The sequence below is a fragment of the Lactuca sativa genome, chromosome 7 (assembly GCF_002870075.4).
Source record: "Lactuca sativa cultivar Salinas chromosome 7, Lsat_Salinas_v11, whole genome shotgun sequence".
Taxonomy (NCBI): Eukaryota; Viridiplantae; Streptophyta; class Magnoliopsida; order Asterales; family Asteraceae; genus Lactuca; species Lactuca sativa.
The window spans coordinates 137,348,429-137,372,994 of record NC_056629.2 but is presented as its reverse complement, the minus strand read 5'-3'; the positions used below and the strand labels follow the sequence as shown (position 1 = coordinate 137,372,994).

Genomic DNA, 24,566 nt, shown 5'->3' with positions numbered 1-24,566 from the left:
ATCGCCATCTGTAACATTTTCTTCTTTCTAAACTCAATCGATTAATCCCTAAAATTTGAAATAACTCTCTACAGGTTGGATTTCGTCACCAATAAAATCTTGTGGAGAATGGATACAAGGAGTCGATTATTGGTTGTCTCTGCATATTTACACCACGAGGGTTTTCTTGTTCACTTATCTTTTTCTTTAGTTGTAGATGTGGGAGATCCTGGTTGTCGAGTACACCGGTTATTGTTTACATTGTTTTCTCGACTTTGTGTTGATTATCTTGGGCCCTAACATACCGTAGTAACCATCTTGACGTTAAGTTATCATAATTATCTGTTTTCTCGGTGTATTTGTTTGTTGTGTCTGTTGTGTGCTTTCTTTCTTCATAACTAGTGAAACTCGTAGTGGTAGTGGTAAAGATAATCCTATAGATTTTGATGATTCTCTGTATATTCATCTATCTTATAATGCTATAACTTCTATTATCACTAAAATTTATCTGGAAATAAAAATTACACCACAAGGGTTTTCTTGTTCACTTCTCTTTTTCTTTAGTTGTAGATGTGGGAGATCCTGGTTGTCGAGTACACCAATTATTGTTTACATTGTTTTCTTGACTCTGTGTTGATTATCTTGGGCCCTAACATACCGTAGTAACCATCTAGACGTTAAGTTATCATAATTGTCTGTTTTCTCGGTGTATTTGTTTGTTGTGTCTGTTGTGTGCTTTCTTTCATCATGACTAGTGAAACTCGTAGTGGTGGTGGTAAAGATAATCATATAGATTTTGATGATTCCCTGTATATTCATCTATCTGATAATGCTATAACTTATATTATCACTAAAAGTTATCTGGAAATAAAAATTATTGATTATGACGTAGTGCTATGTTAAGATGTCTTAAAGCTCAAAATAAGCAAGGGTTTGTAGATTGTACTCTTACTCTTGATAAAACTGAATCATCTAAAACCTCTAAATGGGAACGTGCTAATGTTGTTGTGTGTACTTGGATCTTAGGGTCAATTTCTGAGTCTATATATTCTATTCTTATGTATTCTGATAAATGAGGATATTTGGAATGAGTTGTTTAAAACATATAATAAGGCTGATGGGTAAGTTATTTTCAATATTCATCAACAAATTAATAATTTAAAACAAAATGGCACCTTCCTTTCTGAATATTTCAATAACACCCTTTAATGACACGCATTGCGTGTCATAAAAGGGTCAGATGACACGTAAATGCGTGTCAAGCAAGCCCCTGTGACAAAGGAAGACAACATGCATTTGTATGTGGTAAGCTTACGACATGCATTTACAACACACAATATGTATCATTAAAGCCCATGTCATAAAGAAACACGGCACACATTTTTCTGTGTCATAATTTTAAATGTTTTATATATATATATATATATATATATATATATATATATATATATATATATATATATATATATATATATATATATATATATATATATATAGAAGTAAGTTAAAATAAAAACAGTAAATAGCGTGAGAACATAAAAATATTATTTTTATGTTATTATTCTGTAATGAATTTTGTATATGTGTATTGTTGTAGTAATTTTAATATAAATATTAACTTTAGACAAGTCATATATTCATTATAATGTTATTATTCTATTATAAACTTATGTATGCACATTTTTTTAGTAAATTCTAATTTTAATTTTAACCTTTAACTATTCATTTATTCTTTACTGAATAATGACATAAAGGCGTCGATACAAAATTCATTGCAGAATACTAACATAAAAAAGTGTTTTAACGTTCTCACACTATTAACTGTTTTTATTTGAACTATCCCCTATATATATATATATATATATATATATATATATATATATATATATATATATATATATATATATTGATAGATTTACTAATTTTAAAATTAAATAACACATTTAATGTAACACCCATAAAATCATATCAAATTTAACTTTTTCAAAACACATAAAACAATTTAACATTAAATAGTTTGTTTTCAAAATAATAAATATCAGAGTATCCCAGTATCAAATCATAAAATCATAACAACAGGAGGAGCAGTACAACCATGCCTTCGCCTTCCAGCGATCTCCAGAAGTACCTGAAACAACAAATTGAAACTGTAATCTCGAAAGCTTAGTGAGTTCCCCCAAAATACTCATACCCACGACAATACACATATAATCATAAAGAGCATACTATAGGCCCAGTCAACCATCGGGTTGGAATACCCCAGGCCCTAAACCAATCGTTTGGAATGCCAACATACTATGGGTCCAATCATCCTCGAGATGGAATACCCCCAGGCCCACAACCAACAGGTTGGAATGCCCACATATTATGAGTCCAATCATCCTTGGGATGGAATACTCACGACCCACAACCAACAGGTTGGAATGCCCAAGTCTATTGGCTTTCGCACAAAGCAGATAAGCCTCAACCACCAAACAAACATGTGCACATATAACAGATAATCACATAACAGTCTTTAGAAAAAGAACTGATCAAAACAGGTCATACCACATAACACATAATACAATCCTATCTATCAGGATACCAATCTAACATATCACATAATACCACTCTATAACCAGGACACTGACCTAACCAGGTCACTAAGCATAAACATAACCTTATCCTAACTACCAGGATGCAAACCAATAAACATATCATGCCATAACCAGATACAATTCATTAAGGGTCGGCCTTGGTGCCTTAGGCCCTGTTGATATAGTGAGGATAACTCATGTCACTAGTAGTAGAACTGTTCACTATTCGGATAAAACTGAATTATCCAATTGGACAATTTGGATTGGACTATTTAGTTCGGATATTCGGATTTTTGGATTGGTTTTCAACAAAACCGAATTATTATTTTCAATTTCGGATTGGTTTTCGTTTATAAAATAAGAACCAAATAGTCCAAAAAAATCGAATAAACATTTATTATTTATCTATTTATAATATATATATATATATATATATATATATATATATATATATATATATATATATAGTTTTTTATTAATTTTGTAATTTATTTTGTCAAATAGGAACGTTTCACCCGATAAAAAAACATTAATATGCATTTTCAATCAAAAGTTTTCTATCTATAAAACATTTAACTATAATATATCTTTTTATTAGTTGTTTATAAATTTTAAATCACAACTAAGTAATTTTTTTTGCTTCTTGTGTAACTTTTAATAATATTATAATTATTTGTCGTTTTAAAATGTTTCGATTTTTGAAAACCGAATTATAAAAATCAATCCAACCGAATTGTAATCGGGTCGGATCGGATTGGATTTAAATTTAGTTTGGACTATTCGGATTCATGATTTGAAAACCGAAATCAATTTGGATTCACTTGATTGGATCGGATCAAACCGATCCATCCAAACGAACACCCCTAACTAGTAGTGCTGAAATATTGTAAATCTTTGACTGTTGTCTCGCCGGGGATCCCAAACTATTACACAATAAACACAAAAAACATACCCAAAATAAACTTCTTGACTAAATGTCCACACCATTCATTAAGTCCATTCCCTTTATTGGGCCAAGGCCTAAATACTCAGTCCTTGACTTGAAAGTCCACATAAAAGCCCATTATTGGCCTAATTTACGAAATTAGGCCCAACTTCCTAATTGGGCCTCACCCCATGATCCACTATCACTACCGGGACCAAAATATCTTATTTACAAAGTCCAGCAAAGGCCCAATTCCATTTAGTCCATAAACAACCCAACATCCGAAGCCCACTTGACAAAGGCCCAACATAGGATGTACGCAAGGAGTACTCCTCTGGTACGCGGGGCGTACTCGACCAGATGTTGACCACCGTTGGGGTGGTTGACCCAGTACGCTGGGCGTACTGGATTTACGCTGGGTGTACTCAACGGTTTGCCAAAACCTTATTAAGTGCTTAATGGCTTAAGCACCTAAGCCCAAACTTCAAATCCAGAGACCTAACATGACTAGGATCCATAAAGTCGTGAACTTTATCACTTTGGATGTCCATAAAGTTCTTAATGCTTTGTATTAATCCATTAAGACCTTATTTCTTCATGAATGGGACACATACAACAAATGGGACCACATTTTATCACTCAAGGTCCCTCTAAGAGTCTAGAAGGACATCCCTTTTCGTCCAAAACACAACATGCACCACCTTATGGCTTTTGGGACTAGAAATGCTTCTAATAAAGTAAAATGATGAGATCTATGCATATATGCATAAAGTTTGGAACTTTATACCTTTTGGAGCTTCTTGAGCACAAGTTAACTTCAGATCTACAAGCTTGATCTTCTTCTCCAACACTTTGATGCAATACCTTCCTCTTAAAGCACTCAAGAACACACCAAATAAGCTTAAACACACAAAGGAAAGGCTAGGGTTTGGGGAGGACGAATGTAATATGTGGAGGCTGAGGTAAGGGAGGCTTGATGCACAACATGTTGCTTATATAGGCCCCAAACCTTAAATATTAGGGTTTTCACCCTGACGTTAGTACGCCCAGTGTACATAAGTGTACGCGCAGTGTATTAAGGCGGACATTAGTACACTTAGCGTACTCTTATGTACGTGCAACATACTCCCTCTTGGCCCAAGTTTGCAAACTTGGCCCTTAAAATTATCTTGGCTCTTCACTTCCAACCCTAAGGACTATAAATGACAAGGTAAAGATAAAAGAGGGTTTGGGAATACCTACCAAATCTTAGGATGTTACATTTAAAGTCTCATAATAAAAAATAAAATACCATACACAAGAAATATAATTCATTACACAAAATATAATATGTCAACTACAAATAATCGTTAATGGTAACAAAAGGTAATGAATTTCTAATATTGCATAATATTTATTATAGAAAAACAAAGCACAACATTAAAATGAACTCGTGAGTAAGTTCTCCATTGATAGTCTCAATGGCAGCTTTAAGCCTTACAACTTCACCACTTGAATATGCATCAACTCAACCAGTGTTGACTCTTTTTCAACAAGTTTCCTGCACGAGGGGACATAAAATGAATTATGTAGTAAAAAGAGTAAATTATATTTTTTTCAAGTCAAATCAATTAAAGTATATTGTCATTTCTTGCATTTTAACAAAAGAAGCTTAAATTTAAGATATAGGTTTTCATTCACATCAGACACTATATGCATGTATTGTCAAAGACATAATTAATGTTAATAAACAATTAGAAATTATAATGCTATAAATGGTAAACTATTACATACTCGAGGCATTGATTCACAAATTTACCATGATCTAAAGCAAATTAAACTTGTGCTTCATGATTGTCCATGGTGCAAATAGCATGGCTAAAACATTTCTCATCATCACATAAGCACCCCAACTAGCAACCTGTGCTAAGATGTTAAATTAGTCTAATAAGAACGGTGGTATCATCATTCATCATTGTATTCCTTAATTATTCACTAAACATCTTCACGTGAAACCAAAGGACGGTCAAGCACGTCAAATCTCTCATTGACTATGAAGCTTGTATGCTAAAAACCAACATCAGCAACATGAATAGACTAAACATACTTTGAACATTAGAATTTAAGTAAATATTACAAGTAGTTTCAATATAATGTAAGCAAAGATAGAAGGGTTGATACAATACATTAATGGGAGTAAGTTGGAACAACAACAAAAATGTTTTTATGCATTGTATCAAAGACAAGAAATAATAGTTGGTCCCTTTATTTCTAAATTTTCTTAAATACCTATTTTAGCCCTTAATTTTAGTTTTTAAATGACTTTTGTGTTTAAAATAGTTAACCAAGTCGAATAATGTTTGGGTGTCTTGAATTGGTGTGTTTGATATATTTTTGGTCAAACTATGTTTAATTCAATCTAAATACTAGTGTTTTTGGTTTTCAGTTGCTGAAGTGTCTGAAATAATTCCAAAGATTGCTAAAATTTCTAGGAGGCTATTCAATGGAAAAATTAAAGAAAAAGTTTTCTTTAATTCTGCTAATAGTTATGCATATTCAACCCCATTCATGCAACGTTTTTCTTCTCTGGTTGATGATGATAATAATAATAATAATAATAATAATAATAATAATAATAATAATAATAAACTATTATGCTTACCCACCTCCAACTGCAATACAGGTATCACGCAGAGAAGAAGAAGAAGAAACCATGCTTGTTCTCTACATTTGAATCTTCTATTTCAAATGGCTAAATTGGGGTTAAATTTGGATAAATTGGTAAAAGAAAGATGCAAATGAGTTCTATTAAATATGAAATTAGGGTTAAATTTGGAACCACTTTTGACTTACGAGGGCTATGGTTCCCAGGTAGAAGTGTAAGAGAATGAAACCAATAGTAATCTTGTAAACTAAGTCTATGATGACTACTTTACCTCAAGAATAACATCAACAAGAATATGCACAAGACTTAGATTAAAAGTGATATAGGAAAATTTTGTAGCTAATTTAATTTCACTTTAGAGCTATGTGAGATTTTCTTGAATTTTTGATTGCTCAAAATTGACGGATAGAGGAAAAAACCTGAAGTTACGCACATTGGGAAAAGAGAAGAAACAAAACATGCCTTAATCAGACCTAGAGGTTGTAAATTTGAGTAGTCGTCACCACTCCAATGAGGCCAGGTGTCTCAAGGTCCTCGATAAAGAGAAATGAGCCTGAGGTCGACGGAGGAGAAGTGAGGTTGAGGTTGCCGACAGTGAGAGGTGGGCAAGGTCGCCAAACGGATTGTAGAGAGCATGAGTGTTTTGAATGCTCTTCAAAAAAAATCCCTAGAATTAATGGTCCTTGCAATTTTTTATAAGATCCTATGCAAGTTTGAGTAATTATAAAACGACATTTGTAGAGGACACGCGTTTAAGATAAGCAGCCTCTGTGCTTTTTTGTGGCGAGACACTAATTTTAGGGCATACACAAATGCGTGTCCTCTATCCCTCAAATTTTAGAAAGCTGACATTATTTTTAGGACACGCAAAAAATGTGTATCGTAATCCATGCATGTCATTATTTGCGTATCATTAAAGGGTTGTTTTCTAGTAGTGAAACTTGATTCCTTGTGGAAACATAGCTAGTTTAACTAAGTATGTTTGTGATGCTGCTACTAAGCTTAATGATCATTCTAAACTAATGAAACTAATGCAGTTTCTTAGTGGTATTGATGATGTCTATAATCAAGTTAAAATTCATATTATTTTGTTAGAACCCTAGCTTACCCAATGTTAAAAGTTCTTTCTCTATCTTTCTAGAGAAGAGTCACGTCTAAAGAATGGTTCTCCATTTTCTATTGGTACTTCTAAGACCCAGGCCTCGTCATTTAATAGTAAAGTTAATGATTTTAAATGGGGAAAAATCAAAATAGGTTTAGGAATCAAGACTACAATACAAACATTATGGTCTTAAACGTCATCTAATAGAAAAGTGTTATAAGTCGATTGGCTATCCCAAAGATTTTAAACCCAGGAATGAGTTTAATAATCAAAATAGTTAAAGTAAATCCTTTTTTGTGAATTATTCTTCTATTAATTTTGGCAACAGCTTGTCTATTACTTCTAAGTCTGTTAATGGAAGGGATGCTTACTATCTCATAAGTGAACAATACAATAAGTTTCTTCATCTCATTAATGAGAAATTTGTTAATGAGGATGTGACTACTACTGCTAATATGGTAGGTACTTCTTTGTTTCGGTGTTGTACTTCTGTTATTAGTTCTAAGTCCGCTCAGAGAGTGGATTGTTGACTCAGGAGCAAATCAACATATCATAGCTTCTGAGTCCCAAATTAGTTTGATTTGCTCCTGAGTCCCAAATTAGTGATAAAATGGATGTATCTAGACTTAATCTTCTTGTCAAACATCCAAATGGTTCCTCTACTCAAATAAATAAGATTCGAAATCTTCAGTTGTCTTCACAGCTCACCTTATTTGATGTTTTGATGTTCCAGACTTCAATGTTAATCATTTGTATGTACTTAAGCTTTGTAAAGATAGTGGTTGTGAAGTTGCATTTTTTGAACATACTTGTAAAATCTAGGACTTACTGTCAAAGGAGATGGTGGAGAACGGTAGAGAATCTGGGGGGATGTATTATCTTGATTGTTTCTCCTTAGGTATTCATGCTAATATGACTAGTTCTAAATATTGTGTCTCTAAACTTAAGTGGGATAGTAGACTTGGTCATCCTGCTGACCAAGGTTTGAGTTCTTTAAAAGGAAACCTAAAATTTGGTAAGAGTCCCTACCTCCATGAGATGTTTGCCATAAGACAAAACAAACTAGGGAGTCTTTTCCTTAAAGTCAACATAACACAACTGAATTAGGCGGGCTAATTCACCTAGATGTTTGGCGACGTTGTAGGGTTGCTTGAACTGAAGGTTTTAAGCTTTTTTTGAATATTGTTGATAATTTTACAAGGGCCACTTGGGTTTTTCTTTTAAAATCTAAAAGTGAACCTTTTGATTGTTATAGGTCTTTTGTCAATATTCTTTAAAAAACAATTTAGTGTTAAAATTAAAGTGGTTCATTCGGATAATGGAATTAAATTTATTCATAATCAGATGCATTATTTTTGTTTTGAAAATGGTGCTGTTCATCAAACATATTGTGCTTACACTCCACAACAGAATGGAGTTGTGGAAATGAAGCACAAACATATTCTCAATGTAGCATGTTCTCTTCTTTTCCAATCAGGAGTTCCTATTAAATATTGGGGAGATGTTGTTTTGACTTTTTTTTGAATCAGTAGAATGCTAACTTCTGTTTAAAATGGATTATCTCCCTCTGAACTTGTTTTTAAAAGAACTCCAAGTTTCGATCATTAAAGAGTTTTTGGTTGCTTATGTTTTGCCGTTAAACAAAATATATTTTATAATTTTTCTGAACGAGCTGAGAAATGTATTTTACTTGGTTATTCATCTGATAAAAAGGCTTATAAACTTCTTAGTCTTGCCACTAATTTATCTTTTGTATCTAGGGATGTTAAATTTTACGAATCCGTCTTTCCATACAAGTTAAGGTCAACTTATGTTGATCAATTTTCCAATAAAAATGACCCTTATGATCCTTTTTCCTATGATGTTTTTGACACTAATGAATATTCTAATGATTCTATTAATCTTGATGAGCTGAGAGTAGAACCTCTGTGGGATGGTGTTGATGCAGCCACCAACCTGGATGAGGCCAGCACTAGTGAGGCTAGCAACCAAAGTGGCAAGGCAATTGTGCCTCATACTAGTGGATTTTTTTCCTTCTTCCTCAATTGTCTCTAAGGAATGTAGTCGGTTGCATACTTATCCTTCAATTTATCAGTTTATTGGGTCCTCTAGATCTAGACATGAGTCACATATGAATGTCATATGTAGTAAAGGGAAAATATAAGTATAGTATAGAGAGAAGTATTAACTATTCATGTCTTAATACTGAAACTAGATGTTTTGTCTCCAATCTTAATAAGATTGTTGAACCTAAAGATTATAATGAGGATTCTTCTGATCCCAATTGGATCATGGCGTTGAATGAAGAGATGGAAGCTCTTCTTCGAAATCACACTTGGGTATAACAAGCTTAACTAAGAATAGAAAATCCATTAGATGTAAATGGGTGTACAAAATTAAGTATAAGTCAAATGGTGAAGTAGAAAGGTATAGGGAACGTTTATTTGCTAAAAGGTATAATCAGAGGAAATGTACGATTTTGAAGAAACTTTTCTCTAGTAGCAAAAATTATTATTATTCACATTGTTATTTCCTTGTCTATTCATAATTCATGGTCTTTATATCAATTGGATATAAATAATGCATTTCTTTATGGAGACCTTTCAAAAGATGTATATATGACTCTTCCACGCGGATATTATTCTAATAATGACTCTAGGGTTTGTAAACTTGTCAAACCTATGGATGTTTTAAAAAATCTCCTAGGAAATGGAATGAAAAATTATATGCTTCTTTGTTCATGTTTTGTTTCCAACAAAGTGTTAGTGATTATTCTTTGTTTATTAGAAATTTTGAAGATTCTATTACTAATTTATTAGTATATGTGGATAATATAATACTGACTGGAAGCCATGAGACTAACTTACAAAAGGTCAAAGATTTTATGAAAGCTCAATTTTTGAGAAAAAGACTTGGTATTCTTAAATATTTTTTTTAGGAATTAAGGTTGTTAGTTTCGATAATCGGTTGTGTTTAAATCATAGGAAATATTGTCTTGAGCTTCTTCATGAGTATGGTATTCTAGGGTGCAGACATGTTATCACACCTTTAGAAACTAATCTAGTTCTTATTTCTTGTGATTTTGTTAAAAATGATGAGTTATTGATAAATAAAAGTGAATTTCAAAAACTTACTGGAAAGTTAATATATCTCACTATTACTAGACCCGATATTTCTTATGCTATTAAGGTTCTTAGTCAATATATGCACAAACCTAGAAAGTCAAATTTGAAAATTGTTTTCAGACTGTTAAGACATTTGAAAAACAGTTTAGGAAAAGAGATTGCTTTGTCTATGTCTGATGGGTTTAAGTTAAAAGGTTTTGAGGTTGTAGATTGGACTAAGTGTTTACCCCCAAGGAGGTCAATAATTGGTTATATGATTTACCTTAGTAATCTATTGGTTTCATGGAAGAGTAAGAAATAGTCTAATGTTTCTAATTCTTCTACTGAATCATTGTATAGAACCCTTGGTTCCGTTATTTGTGAAATAATTTAGATTCTAAAATTTTGTTTGAATTGGGTAAAAACAATCTTACTCTTGTATCTGTTGTTTTCTGTGACAATGATTCAATGATTAAATTGGTTCTTAATCCAATTTTTCATGAACACACTAAACATTTTGAAATAGATCTTCAGTTTGTTAGAGAGAAAATCTCTAATGGTGTGTTGAAAATGGTTAAGGTTAGTTCTTCTAATCAAAATGCGAACATTCTTAATAACTCTTTAAGTTTTAAACAACATGATTTTTTGTCAAATAAAAATGGGGCTTATTGATGTTTTTAAAAAGAAAAAATAAATATTTCGATTGTCAAATACAACACTATTCAAAATGTCTAACTAACAGCTGAATACATAAATCAAGTTCATAGAACTGATAAAAAATTGATGAAGTAATAAAATAACTAAGCCAAAATTCTATGATTTTAACTCACGTCTCAATAAGAAACAAATTGACTTTGGATCATAACAATCCATCACCAAGCCAAGACCATTTTTAGTTTTTCACCACATTTTTGCACTATTTTACTCCAAACAAGCATAATTTTCAGCATTTATGTAACATCCCGACTCTCAGGTATGAGATTTATGGCTTAAATGACAACTTGTCCTTTTGAACTCGTCGATTTGATAGTCTCAACTCTACGTGTTGAAAGCTCTTGGGATGCACTTGTTTTTGGACCAACTCGACGAGTTGTTAAGGAAAACACAACGAGTTGGCGGGTGTTTATGAAACCTAATTTTTAGGGTGTTTCACCCTATTTAAAGACCTTATCGCCTTTGGATGGCCTCTTTTTTCGCCCCTCTGTCCAAAGAAACCCTAATTCGTGCATTCACTCCCTTTGTGTGTGTGTGTGTGTAAGCTTGAGGAGTGAGTTTTTGGTGATCTTTTGAAGGAGCTTTGAGTTTGATGAGGTTTGATTGAGAGGAAGGTTGTAGATCCTGTAACATCCATAAAATTCATTAAAAAAATTAAACTTTTTACACATCACAAAAACCATTCATTGTTTACAAATTGTTTTCAAAATAGTATCACATCAGAGAATCCCAGAAATAATAACATAAAATGTGAGGAGGTGCACGATCAAGCCTTCGCCTTCCTGCGATCATCTAAAGTACTTGAAACCATAAACCGAAACTGTAAGCGCGAAGCTTAGTGAGTTCCCCCAAAATACTCACACGACAATAACACACACATAATAATAGCATACTATGGGCCCAATCAACCATCGGGTTGGAATGCCCCAGGCCCTCAACCATTGGGTTGGAATACCAACATACTACGGGTCCAATCATCCTCGGGATGGTATACCCTCGGCCCACAAGCATATGGTTAGAATGCCCATATATTATGAGTCCAATCGTCCTTAGGATGGAATACTCTCGGCCCACAACCATCGAGTTGAAATTCCGACATACTATGAGTCCAATCATCCTTGGGATGCAATACTCTCGGCCCACGACCATCGGGTTGGAATGCCCCGATCTGTTGGCTCATGCACAAAGCAGAAAAACCTCAACCACCAATCAAACATATGCATATATATATATCAGATAATCACATAACAGTCCACAGACAATCAAACCGATCTACAAACCACTAAGCATAGCAACATCTTATCTACCAGGATACCGATCTAACAGATCATATCCACATAGAAACATGCTATCTACCAGGATACCGATCTAAAAGATCACAACAGTAATAAAGCAGGATAACAATCCAAAGGGTCGGCCTTGGTGCCTTCGACCCTTGAGTATAGTGAGGAAAACTCACCTCACAATAAGCACTGACTGACAAGATCCAACTCTCGAATCACAGCTCCGAACTCAACAACCTACAATCACCAATAACTACTTCATAAAAATCCCGAAACACCTAAAATACCGCCTTTAAGTCAAACTTGGTCAACCATGGTCAAAGTCAACAGTCAACAGTCAAGGTCAACAGTCCATGTTGACCCAACTCGTCGAGTGCATCTAGAAACTCGTTGAGTTCCTTCAGTGTTCAAAAAACTGGGAGAAACCCTAGCCAACTCGACTAGTTATTTCATCAACTCGTTGAGTTCGTTCAGCATCCAGAAGATGAGAAAACTCGATCCAACCCGTCGAGTTGGAAGAGTAACTCGTCGGGTTCTTCCTAGCTTTTATGTATTCAGACGCTTCCAAGCGGCTATAAATGCTCCAAACTACAGATCTGGTCCCCTAGAGGTAAGATACCATGTAAATTTGCTAACTTAATGTCCATTCATGGCATCAAAGGGGATAAAACACTCAAATAAGGCTTATCAAGGAACCTAGGGCATGAAGGAGGGCCAAGACTTGATAAAGTTGGCAACTTTAAGTCTATGGAGGCCATGAGATGTCCAGATCTGAAGTCTTAGCTTCATGACATGCTCAAATCCAAGATTAACCCCCAAAATAAGCTAATAATGGCCATAAACTTTAAAGAGAAGAGATCTAATAAAAGGATGATCAAGATAATGACTTCATTTCTTAATCTTATGAAGAGTTTACTTGCTTCTTGATACTCTCTTTAAGTGCTTATTTTGATAAGAACATAAAGCTTAAGAGTCTTAAGAGTTTTATACAAAAGAACTAGCATTCTATATCAAGTTAAGTCATTATTGGTGCCTCTAAAGTTCATCATTTTTCATCAACTTTCAAACCTCCCACGAGAACCCAAAGAACTACAAAGGTTATCATTTCTTCATCTCTTCTTTCGTTGGTGTTTAAATCTCTCTACAACATGCAAGATGATCCTTGGTGGGTATAAATTAGTTTATGTTATTTTCGAAAATCAAGTATTCTGTTTGCCAATTTCTCTAGTTTATGAACCTATTTTTGAAATAAAACTCAATAATATATATATATATATATATATATATATATATATATATATATATATATATATAGAGAGAGAGAGAGAGAGAGAGAGAGAGACTTAGGTTCAAATGTTTTCACTATCTATCGTGTGCATGTATGATTAAATCTGGACCAATCATTTTAGTTATTTTAAGAAAGTAATTAATGCATATTAAATGCTGAAGATGTAATTAATACCCATTATATCTTCAACATGTAATATGCATTAATTACTTTCTTAAAATAACTAAAATGATTGGTCAAGAATCAATCATACATGCACACAATAGATAGTCAAAACAAAATAACCTAACCCTATATATATATATATATATATATATATATATATATATATATATATATATATATATATATATATATATATATATATATATATATATATATATATATATAGAGTCAAGATCAAATAAGAAGGAAAATTTTGGTAGGAAGATAAGAAGTTTTTTTTCTACATATTTTTTAACAAACAAACAAAATGAATCATCACATGATTCATTTGTAAGATGATTAATAAGAAAAAAATTCTCAAAAAAACATGTTGATGATTCATTTATACAATGATTTTGTTGTTATTCACTAAAATTATCATAAAAATGAATATTTTCTTAAGTTACTTAAATATGAATCATGAAAATGTTTTTTTGAAATTTTTTTCTTGTGAATTATCTTACAAATGAATCATCTAGTGATTCATTTATTTTGTTCGTCAAAAAAATATGTACAAAAGAAACTTCTTACCTTCCTAAAAAAAAAATTTTTTTACCGGATCTATATCCTTTATATATATATATATATATATATATATATATATATATATATATATATATATATATATATATATATATATATATATATATATATATATATATATATATATATATATATATATATTAGATCTTCTAAATCCTAAAATTGGTTAAATGATTATTATTTGGAATATATTGTTTATTTAGTTTTGGAAAATTATGGATCTTTGAAGAAAGAGTCTGATAGCCCAAGTCAAAATCGATGGGTACAAGAAGTGTTGAAAAATGATCATCATGTCTCACTATTTGCGGCTTTGATGAAGGTTCTATCATGGAGAAAAATTGTTAATAAAAAAAATGTGGTTGTGTAAATTCCATCTTAATCCTTACGATATAATCCAAAAAGACTAAATTGCCCTGGAAAATTACACAATTGTTCTGATATGAGAGTTTTAGTTCCAATGTTGACTGACATCCTCACGGTTTCGTTTTATGTGGTTTATTTAGCTACCATTACAAAATACAAAATACATGACAATTTTGCAACCAATATAAATAATTCGGATTACATTTCGGTTCTTTAAAAAAAGTCCATTAATTCTTAATAAAGTGATCAACTCATCAATAAATATTATGATTTCATAGATAAAACCTGATTTACTATGGCAAACCTATTGGCCAAACTATACACTTAGATGTGTGTTATTCAAACATGTATCTTATCAGGGATTGATTTTTTTTTTATTTTTACCATCATGGTCCATTTAAATTATACTTGGGTGTTTGACAACAAACTTATAAGGGAGGAGGGAGTCGTTCCCATTGAACCCACCGAACCCACTGCAACATCAGTTTTTCTCTTTGATTTTTCTTCATCTTTCCGAACCCACAACACACGGAAATTCTATCTTTTTCAACCCACTCAACCCACTCAATTAAAAAAAAAAATACTAAACAACTAAGGTACAAGTCTTAAAACATATGGTACAAGAGAAAATACGAGAGACAAAGTAGAGAGAGAGGATGAAGTGGGTTCGTGAAACCAATTAAACAACCCACCGAAGAGGGAGTAGTACCGGTGGTAACTCTATTGCTAATTAAGATTTTACCTTGATTATTTTGTATATTTTTTTTAATTGAGTGGGTTGAGTGGGTTGAGAAATATAGGATTTCTGTGTGTTGTGAGTTCGGAAAAATGAAGAAAAATCAAAGAGAAAAGCTGATGTGGCAGTGGGTTCAGTAGGTTCGGTGGGTTCAATGGGAACGACTCCCTCCTCCCTAAGACCTTTTAAAAGCTTTTATCTTGGTATCAGTATTTTGACCGTTTGGACTTGAATTGATTTTTCAGCAACTAAGATGGTTCAAGGTTCCTAGATTTTGGGTTTTCCAGTTCCCAGTTCCACCGGTTCTAGTTTCATCAATTCCACCGAAAAAACAACACTTGATCGGGTTTAGAATTGGACATAAAACTGTGTAATATGTTGTGTTGTAGAAATCCTATAAAATCATTGAAAAATCCAGTAAACATTATGTCGGTGTTATTTGAAGGATATAAGAGACTACTTTATTTCTTATTTAGAGGTTAGAAACTAATTTTGAATGTAAAATGGTTAATAAATCACTTGAATTAAAGGCTGAAAAATGTTATTGTTGTTGAAATGCAGTATCTATTGTATCGTAAAAATCGTATAAATGCATAGAAAATCCAAATAAATATGAGGTTGGTGTATTTTAAACACCTAATTGTCTACTTTATTTCTTATTTAAAATTCAGAAACTAGTTTTTAATATAAAATAGTTAAAAATATGTTTGGATAGAAGGTTGGAAAATGTCATTGTTGTTGAAATTGGTAGTTGTTGTATTCTAAAAATCATATAAAATCAAAGAAAACTTCAGTGAACATGAGATCATTGTCATTTGAAATATGTAAGTGTCTATTTTATTTTTTATTTAAAAATCAGTAATTGATTTTTTTTAATATGAAACTATTGGTATTTATTTATCAATATTGATGATAAAAAAGTCAATACATATCAACGGAATGCAAACCGCAAACGGGCAACAAGTTGCGTTGCTAGCTCTTTCTAGATGGCAAAACTAATTATTTTAAAAACAACATTTATGGATCTAGGAGATATAACATTTGAATGCATGACCTGTTAAACTCTATTGAGGAGCTCCATCGCTTATGGTGCAAAAAAACCAAATGTATCAAATGCAAAAGGTATAAACACGTATTTATTTTTTATGCATGCATTCTCATGTTTTGCCACTTTGTACGCAACGGATTTCAAAACTGCATGTCCTGTTGTGAAACCCCGGCTCCTTAAACCGACAAGATGAGAGACCCCAATAAGATCCACACAAGCATGTTTCCCTCATACTTATCTAAAGACCAAAATGTCAGCTCGTCTGAGTGAAAATTCACTGGTGTTTCTTTCTTCACGGAAATATCAGCATGCTGACAAGCATCAAAGAAAACATCCCTAACCACATCATGTCAGTATTTGAAACCAGGGAGCTCTCTACAATTAACCGCATATCCCCTAAAAATGTCCAAACATACCTTACGGCAAACTGGACAAATCTCGTCAATCGAGAATAAAAAAATAATGAGACGGTAACAAAAGATAGTTAAAAACGAAAAATAAATAAATTAGTTAAATTAAAAATAAAAATAATAAAAATAAATAAATAAATAAAAAGAACAGACCGCTTGAAGATCATTTTGGGTAAAAACCCGGTTTTGGAACCGAAATTTGGCATAGTGGTTTAATCTATGACAGTCCGGTTTGTGGTCCGATTCAAACCGGGTCTAGGCCTTTGCCCATCCCTACTTTTAGTTTTAAAAATACTCTTGAATTTAAGAAAATGTTTAACTTGAAATTACAACCTAAAACTTTTATTATTTTATAATTAAAAGTTACTTCAAATAGTTTTTTTCACAACCACCTTTATGTGCTTTTAGGTTTTAGTTTTATACACATTTAAATTTCAAAACTTCTATTAAACATTTCAACACAAATAAAAATGAAAATTCTAGCTTTCGACATGAGCTATTTTTATCAAATATATCCATCTTCAAACCGGTAAAAAGTAAATTAAACTATGTAAGGTACAAATCAAAAGCAGCTGAAAGTATATTCAAATACATAGAACCCCACAAACCATATCAAAAATCACAGATACTATTCAAGAATTAATTTGTAGCGCATTTTATACGACATTTGTCTCTTCAAACAATCACATGACCTTAAATAAACAAAAAAAAAAAAAAAAAAAAATTTGTTTAAATGGGACGTCTTCGTCACCTATACAAACAATAAACTTAAGGTAAAAGACTTTTTCGCGACACTTTAGTAATATACAGCACTAAAAGTGAGCCATTAATCTATTTGCCTTTTCCAACACTTATCAAGGGTTATTTACGACACTATGTGAAGTGAATCTCATTCGCCTAATGCAACGACAACAAAAACGTCATCTAGCGACCACTTAACAAGCTTATTTTTATCCACAGGATTTATTACTGCACGTTCAGCTGTCGCTAAACGATAGCCAATTACAATTTCATGCCTTTCGCGACCCCTTATCATGATGTCGTAAAAACAGAGTTCTTCTTGATCATAAAGATAGAATTCCCCTGGTTTAATGCACATCTCATTTCCCTGTTAAAATTTTAACTTTAGTTTTGGAAGTTTGAATTGGGAAGTAAGTAGTAGTGTTTGGGTAGTACCTCTTCTGCAAAAAGTTCTTCAAGGACACGATTGATCTGTTTATCTTCAGCCACCATTGCTAAAGCCATGCTCACAAGCTCATTTGAAAGAACATAATCACTAATTTTTGTGACAGAAACAAGGTTTCTAGTTCTTGAATCCAAAATCTCACTTATTATTATTGATTTATTAGAAGCTTGTTGCATCTCACGTATCCAAGAACTATGAGAGAAAGCGGTTGTTGAGCTTGTGTGAGTTTCTTCTTTATATGGAAGCCGCTTTGACTGTATCCATTAAGTCAATAATAAAATAATAATAATAATAAATTAATTTTTGTTTAACGTTAAAATTTGACCTGAATGTCTCGGATGAGAAGGAGGGTGGCTAGAGAACGTGAGTCTGAATGGACAATTGAGTCTTCTACAGATTCATCTGCAAGAATTAGAATCTGTTGTATTGGAGTTAGTAATTAATCATGGATTTTTGTATGTATATATGATTGAGGAGACTTACAGAATCAAAGGTTTCTAAAGGGAGAGTTTCTAGATGTTTTTTAATAACTGCGTTTCCAACACGGTGGACGAGTTTAATGTTAACAAGTCCTGAAATATCAAGTCCACCATCCACTAATTTTCTCTCTCTTTCTTTCTCCAATACCTCGTTAAACATCCATAACTCTGACCCTGGAGCCAAGAATGCTTCTAGAACCTGGTAGATTTCAAAAAAAAAAAAATAGAATTTATTATTTACTAACTATTATATTATTCTTGAAATCTAGAGATTAATAAATAGCTGTGAATTACAATTACCATAATCATATCATCAATATCACGTCGCCAACCACAAAATAATATCTTTTCTGGGAATTTTGGAGGGTCGACTTTTTTTGGAAAGAGACCCCTTCGTACCTGTAACAGAAAAAAAAAACATAATGGGTCAATTGTGAAATTACTTTTAATGAAAAAAGGCTGCAAAAAAGATTTTTTTTTTTTTTCGATTTTTAAATTTTAAAAAGTTCTATTGTGGTGGGGGCCACTTATAAAGAAAGTTCGCAATCATATTGATGCGAAATTGATGGTCATTTTTTAAAAGTCCTTATATTTTGGCCTCATATACAAGTATTTTGTATATAAAATGTTTAAAGAAAAAGCTTTTACATAGAAAAAAAGAAGGTTTTTATTTTAAATTATGTTTTTTTTGTATAAATATGATTTTATAAAGCAAAAAAAAACATATTCGAAACAAAATTTTGAAAAAGAAGATGTAAAAAAAACTAAATTTAGGCCAAAAGTGTAAATATTGGGCAAATTTGTAATAAAATTTAAAATCTGGGCCAAAAGTGTAATTTTTGAAAGTGGGATGATTTGTCGAACGGGTAAAAGGGTTAAAATGAATACAATTGTCGGTTTTTTGGAACTTAGTTGAATAAGAAAAATATATAAAGACTAAAAAAGTCTTCCCCAAAGATGAATTTGTTAAATGAGTTTTACCCATTTTGATCATTTTTGTGATTATACCCTTTAAAAGAAAGCTGTAAACATAATAATTGAAAGTCTGACCTCTGGTAAAGGGCCAGGGGTATATGTGTCATCATCTTCAGCTATCACAAGTATCTCATCACCTTCTTTTAATATATACTCATCTTTTGGATTTATTATTATCTTCCCTCTTTCTGAAGCAACCTTTACTCCACAAGGGATCGCATCTGGAAACGAAATAAGTACATCTTCAAACCTTAAACCATCTAACTGTGGCCACCTTTTGATATAAAATTCTGCATTTTCAAACCCCAATATATCTTCCCATATCTGCAACAAAAACAATTTCACACTTAATTCAACCATATATAAAACATTATAAACAGATTATAAATTTATAATTCTGATTGTGAAAAGTGAAAAGTGAAAACTCATTTTATTTAATTTAAAGTTTAAACTACCTGTGCAAGACCAGGTTGAAGAGCACATTGAATCATTAACCTTCCAATCACATCATGTGCAACAACTGTCTCAATGAGTTCACCTCCAACAAGCTTCACCAAGGGTTCATTGTCAAGATCACTCATTTCTACAACCACATGACCTCTTAGCCCCTCTTTTACTCCAGTAAGACTAAGCACAACCCTCAATGCTCGTGCATCACTCTAAAAAAATAAAGAATCTTGTTAATTGAATAAGGGTAAAATGGTCAAATGGTTAAATGTTTAAGAAGTGAGACATACTTGATCTGCATTTTCATCTGCTGCAAGTACTATTATAGCACGTGCTTTTGAAACCGAAACCTAAGCATATTCAAAACAAGTTAACAAGAAAGATTTGAAGAATGTTGTGGGCCCCATTTACATCTGACATCATAAAAGAAAAAAGATTTCAATTTTCAAGAAATACTACTACCTTTTTCAAGTCAGCAAGTATAAGAGGACTACCACTTCTGCAAATAACTGAAGTGCCCATGAAGCTGAACTCAAGTTTTGCTATATCCATCTCCATCTCCTCCTTGTCTCTTTCCGCCAGGACAACCACCACACCACCACCAATGCTCTTGTTTGCTATTGCCAGTTGCTTCAAAAGTGAACCCTGTAGTTGACCAAAACATTATCGTCTTTTGACCTTTGTGCATAAAGTAATTAAATACCAAGACTTATTAGTTATTACCAATTTGTCACTCCATCCAAGAACAAGTATGTGGTTGCTTTCAATGACTTCACTTTTCCCTTTTCGTAATGAATCTACTTTCTCTGAGATAGCATCTGAAACAAGCCCTAGCATCATTGCAAATATCAGCATCCCTCCTGAACTTATAGAGACTGAAACAATTCTTGATCCAGTGCCAACTCTATCTGCATGATTCCCTGAATCTGCTACAAATGTCCAAGAAAGCCAAAGGGCTTCTGCAAGACTACCATCACTTACAGCATAAAGTGCTAAACCACCAAATGCAATGAGAAAGATAGTTGCAAAGAGAAGGGCAAGTAGTTTTGCGTAAGGGTAGATAGAGAAGCACACATCCACCATGTATGCGATTCTTTTCTTTAATGGAACCTCTTCTTTGTTGTTCTTTGAACGTTTTGAGAGGTTCTTGAGTTTGGGAAGATCATCAAGATATTTGAATAATACAAAAGGTGTCACAAGAGTAAACAGAACAGTGTAGAGAGCAATGTTTCGGGTGTCAGTGTTGCCAATATACACAAATGAATTGTCACTTTCATGTTTGAAAATGTCTGTGCTTTCATCATGAGGAATGTCTTTATTCAAACAAGTTCTATGAAGATCATAATTCTCTTCCTGTATGGAGAATAAACAGGCTTTAACAAAATCATCTGTTTGCAAGAGTACAGAGTCAAAGAACTTGATACCTGAAGCTTCTTGACTTCATTCCTTAATGTTATTGCATAAGATGCAAACACTACACATAAAAGTGCAAGCTGCATTAAGAAATAAACGTGGCATCATCAGACACTAAAGATTAAAATGCGGGATAGATGCTCTGAGGGCTCCCTGCAGAATAACAACATGACATTACAGACTTATAAACAGGATTCAAGTGATAAGTTCAGTACTTTTAACTCACACAGACAAATTTGATTTTCAATGGAAAATTAGGAAATGGAACACAGTTTAGTTTTTATATACCCGCTCAGATTATGACTGTATACATATAAATTCTAGTAGAGAGGAATAATTCACCAGGTTACGTATCAACGAACTCCTGATCGTGGCGTTTTTGCGAGCAGGAGAAGATGAAGTCAGGGAAGACGAAGAAGTCAAATTAGAAACTGGAACTTGAGCAAGCACTGGCGGAACAATTCTCTCCGATTTAGAATCTGACCCCGGCGCCGGTGAATGTGACGTACTCGCACTCGCAGAAGCTGATTGCATTTCGCTTCCCCCTGTGGTAGTCAAACTCTTAGGCATCGAAGCGCTTCGAACCGGAGAAGGAGAAGGAGACGAAACAGGCGGTTGTTTCCTCAGTGACTTAGACGCAGAAGATTTAACAACTGTCACCCGGTTTCGAGTCGTGTTAGGTCCAAGAAATGATGGATAAACGTAATCACGATCAGCAAACCCGAAGGTTTGACCGGGGAAAGTGTCGCTGGTGGTAGTGCTGGAGCTGTCGGATGAGTCGAATGATCGTCGGGGGGACCAGGTGGAGGAGGAGGAAGATGGTGGAAGAGGAGGAGTTGACTCATCGGAGGAGGGCCGGCGGACGGCTGGGAAGAGTGGACCGGGGAAGTGAGCAGTGCTGGAATCAGCGATCGTCCTTGATTTCTTCAGGAGAGGACGTCGTTCTGGTAGCGGAATGTTGGGGTTCCGTTTGGAATCCATTGAATCTCCATTGATGTTAGACATAATTTTTCCGGATCTTCACCGGAATCTATTGGCTCTCTTTTTTTCTGACACACACGGTGGTAGCGAGGTTTTATCGACCGGCCAATTGTCCAGTGGTGTGTTACAGTTTGTTTTTCACCGTTGCGAAAGGTACGCACGTGCCGCCGTGTTTCTAAGATTCCGCTGGCTTTACAACTTTAGTAAGTTATATATGCATCAATATATGGTGTTAGAGCATCTTTAGACCTTCCTTTATGTATACCACTAGCCATCTCGTGCTGTGCACATTAGCCATTACGCCAAGTGGTATACCGAGCACAATGACGTTTGTGATTGAGCTGGTCACGAACAACGGGTGTGCACACTACACCGTTGTTTCGTGGTAGCTTGTGGTCGTTGTCTCTCATGCTCGGCACAACGGAAATGCACGACCAATCAACTTGAAGCATTCCATTTGAACATTTCTATAGTTGTTGAACGGCTAGTTTCTTAAAAAAAAATTAAACAATTTATTTACCTATAAATACAACATTTTTACTCCTTATTTTTTACACCATTCTTTTCTTTCTCTATACACAAACTACACACTTCACAACCAAAAATCATGGATCCCAACCAAAATACCCCTCCAAACTACAGAAATCGCAAACCCGATAACACTTTTGCGTTAGATACAACACATCGTTAATTCCCGACTATGGAATCACCTCAAGGCGGTTTTATCAATCTACTTCAAACCGGTTCTCCTATCCAACAAACATCACTGTTCCAACAACAATATAAACCTTTTTCGACTTTCCAACAACAACAAATTTCACAACAATACCAACAATTCTTACAACTTCAACAACAATCGTCACAACAACAACCACCACTTTCGTCAGATTTTGTTGCGGAAACGCAACCTTCACCACCACCTCAACCAAAAAAGAAAAAAGGAAAAAAAACTGGAGTCACCTCAAGGCGGTTTTATCAATCTACATCAAACCGGTTTTCCTATCCAACAAACCTCACTGTTCCAACAACAATATAAACATTTTCGACTTTCCAACAACAACAAATTTCACAACAATACCAACAATTCCAACAACTTCAACAACAATCGTCACAACAACAACCACCACCAATTTCACAACCACCACTTTCGTCAGATTTTGTTGCGGAAACGCAATCTTCACCACCACCTCAACCAAAAAAGAAAAAAGGAAAAAAAATTGGCCCGACCCACTACCGCCCAAGAAAGGGTCTCATGGACAAAAGAAGAAGAAAAGTTAGCGGAGGCATGGGCGGCGGCTTCCGAAGATCCAATTGTAGGAGATAGTCAGCCTTACGGAAGTTTTTGGGAGAAAGTCCGAGCCATTTTCTACGAGTTAATGGAAAGTGAAACTCGAAAAGCCGATCAAATTACGTTGAAATGGCGAGATATTCGACTAAAATGCACCGAGTTTGGAGGAATCTACAACAACCTCCTAAACATACGCAAAAGCGGCTCGAACGATTTTGATGTTTTCAAGGCGGCAATGGAGCAATTTGAAAAAACAAAGCCAACACGCAAAACTTTTCCGTATATGAAACCATGGCTAAAATTGAAAGACGCCCCAAAATGGAAAGAGCAAACGGAAGGAACTTCGCAATCTTCCAGTTCAAAGCGTTCGAAAAACCCCGATACAACTTCCCAACAATCGGACGGCCGAACACACATCGACATCAATGACGATCCGCTAGATCTTGAAAACGACCAACCTCTTCGTCGGCGCGTTGGAAGAATAAAGCAAAAAAAAAAAAAAAAAAAAACAGCTTCAACATTTTCGAATTCTAGTGTTATTGATATGTTTGGCGATAAATTTGATCAATATGTGCAACTTCAAGAAACGAAGGCCAGGGTGATGGCTCGGATGGAGCAAAAAATGATTGAAGCATAAACATCATTTCAAGAGGCACAAGTGACGATCCAAACAAAAACCAATATGGAAATCTTAAAAATGAAAGCGAACGACCTCGAGGGCAAAGACTTGGAACTTTTCCTCGCGGTGAAAGAGTCGGTTCGAGCCCGACGTAGGCGTATGGTGTAGTTTATATTTTTTATGGTTGGAATTTTTAGTTTTTTTTATTTTATTTATTTTAAGTAATGTAATTTTTATTTTTATTGTTATTTTTATTTTT

General features: G+C 33.7%; 1 protein-coding gene across 2 annotated transcripts; it reads right to left on the bottom strand.

Moving 5' to 3' along the window:
• Positions 1–17,529: 17,529 nt before the first annotated feature.
• Positions 17,530–22,612, bottom strand: LOC111903653 (probable ion channel SYM8). 2 transcript variants are annotated; one of them, XM_023899405.3, is made up of 12 exons: positions 21,762–22,612; positions 21,431–21,499; positions 20,730–21,359; positions 20,469–20,651; positions 20,297–20,356; positions 20,015–20,218; positions 19,635–19,883; positions 18,885–18,983; positions 18,589–18,783; positions 18,431–18,523; positions 18,096–18,359; positions 17,530–18,027 (listed from the first exon to the last, which is right to left on the bottom strand). In XM_023899405.3, the coding sequence occupies exons 1-12, from the start codon at positions 22,422–22,424 to the stop codon at positions 17,809–17,811; spliced, it is 2,928 nt and encodes a 975-aa protein (XP_023755173.1). In that variant the 5' UTR covers positions 22,425–22,612; the 3' UTR covers positions 17,530–17,808. The 2 variants fall into 2 exon arrangements, with proteins under 2 accessions (XP_023755173.1, XP_023755174.1); XM_023899406.3 differs by having other exon boundaries at positions 21,431–21,572; positions 21,762–21,902.
• Between the last annotated feature and the right edge of the window lie 1,954 nt (positions 22,613–24,566).

What these genes read in the sequence shown, in the direction of transcription:
- LOC111903653 (XM_023899405.3), bottom strand. Translation starts at nt 22,424, where the DNA reads ATGTCTAACATCAATGGAGATTCAATGGATTCCAAACGGAACCCCAAC. An exon ending in TACTTGCTGACTTGAAAAAG is followed by an intron (nt 20,357 to 20,468) that starts GTAGTAGTATTT and finishes GAATATGCTTAG; the next exon opens with GTTTCGGTTTCAAAAGCACG. An exon ending in TTCTCATCCGAGACATTCAG is followed by an intron (nt 18,360 to 18,430) that starts GTCAAATTTTAA and finishes TAATGGATACAG; the next exon opens with TCAAAGCGGCTTCCATATAA.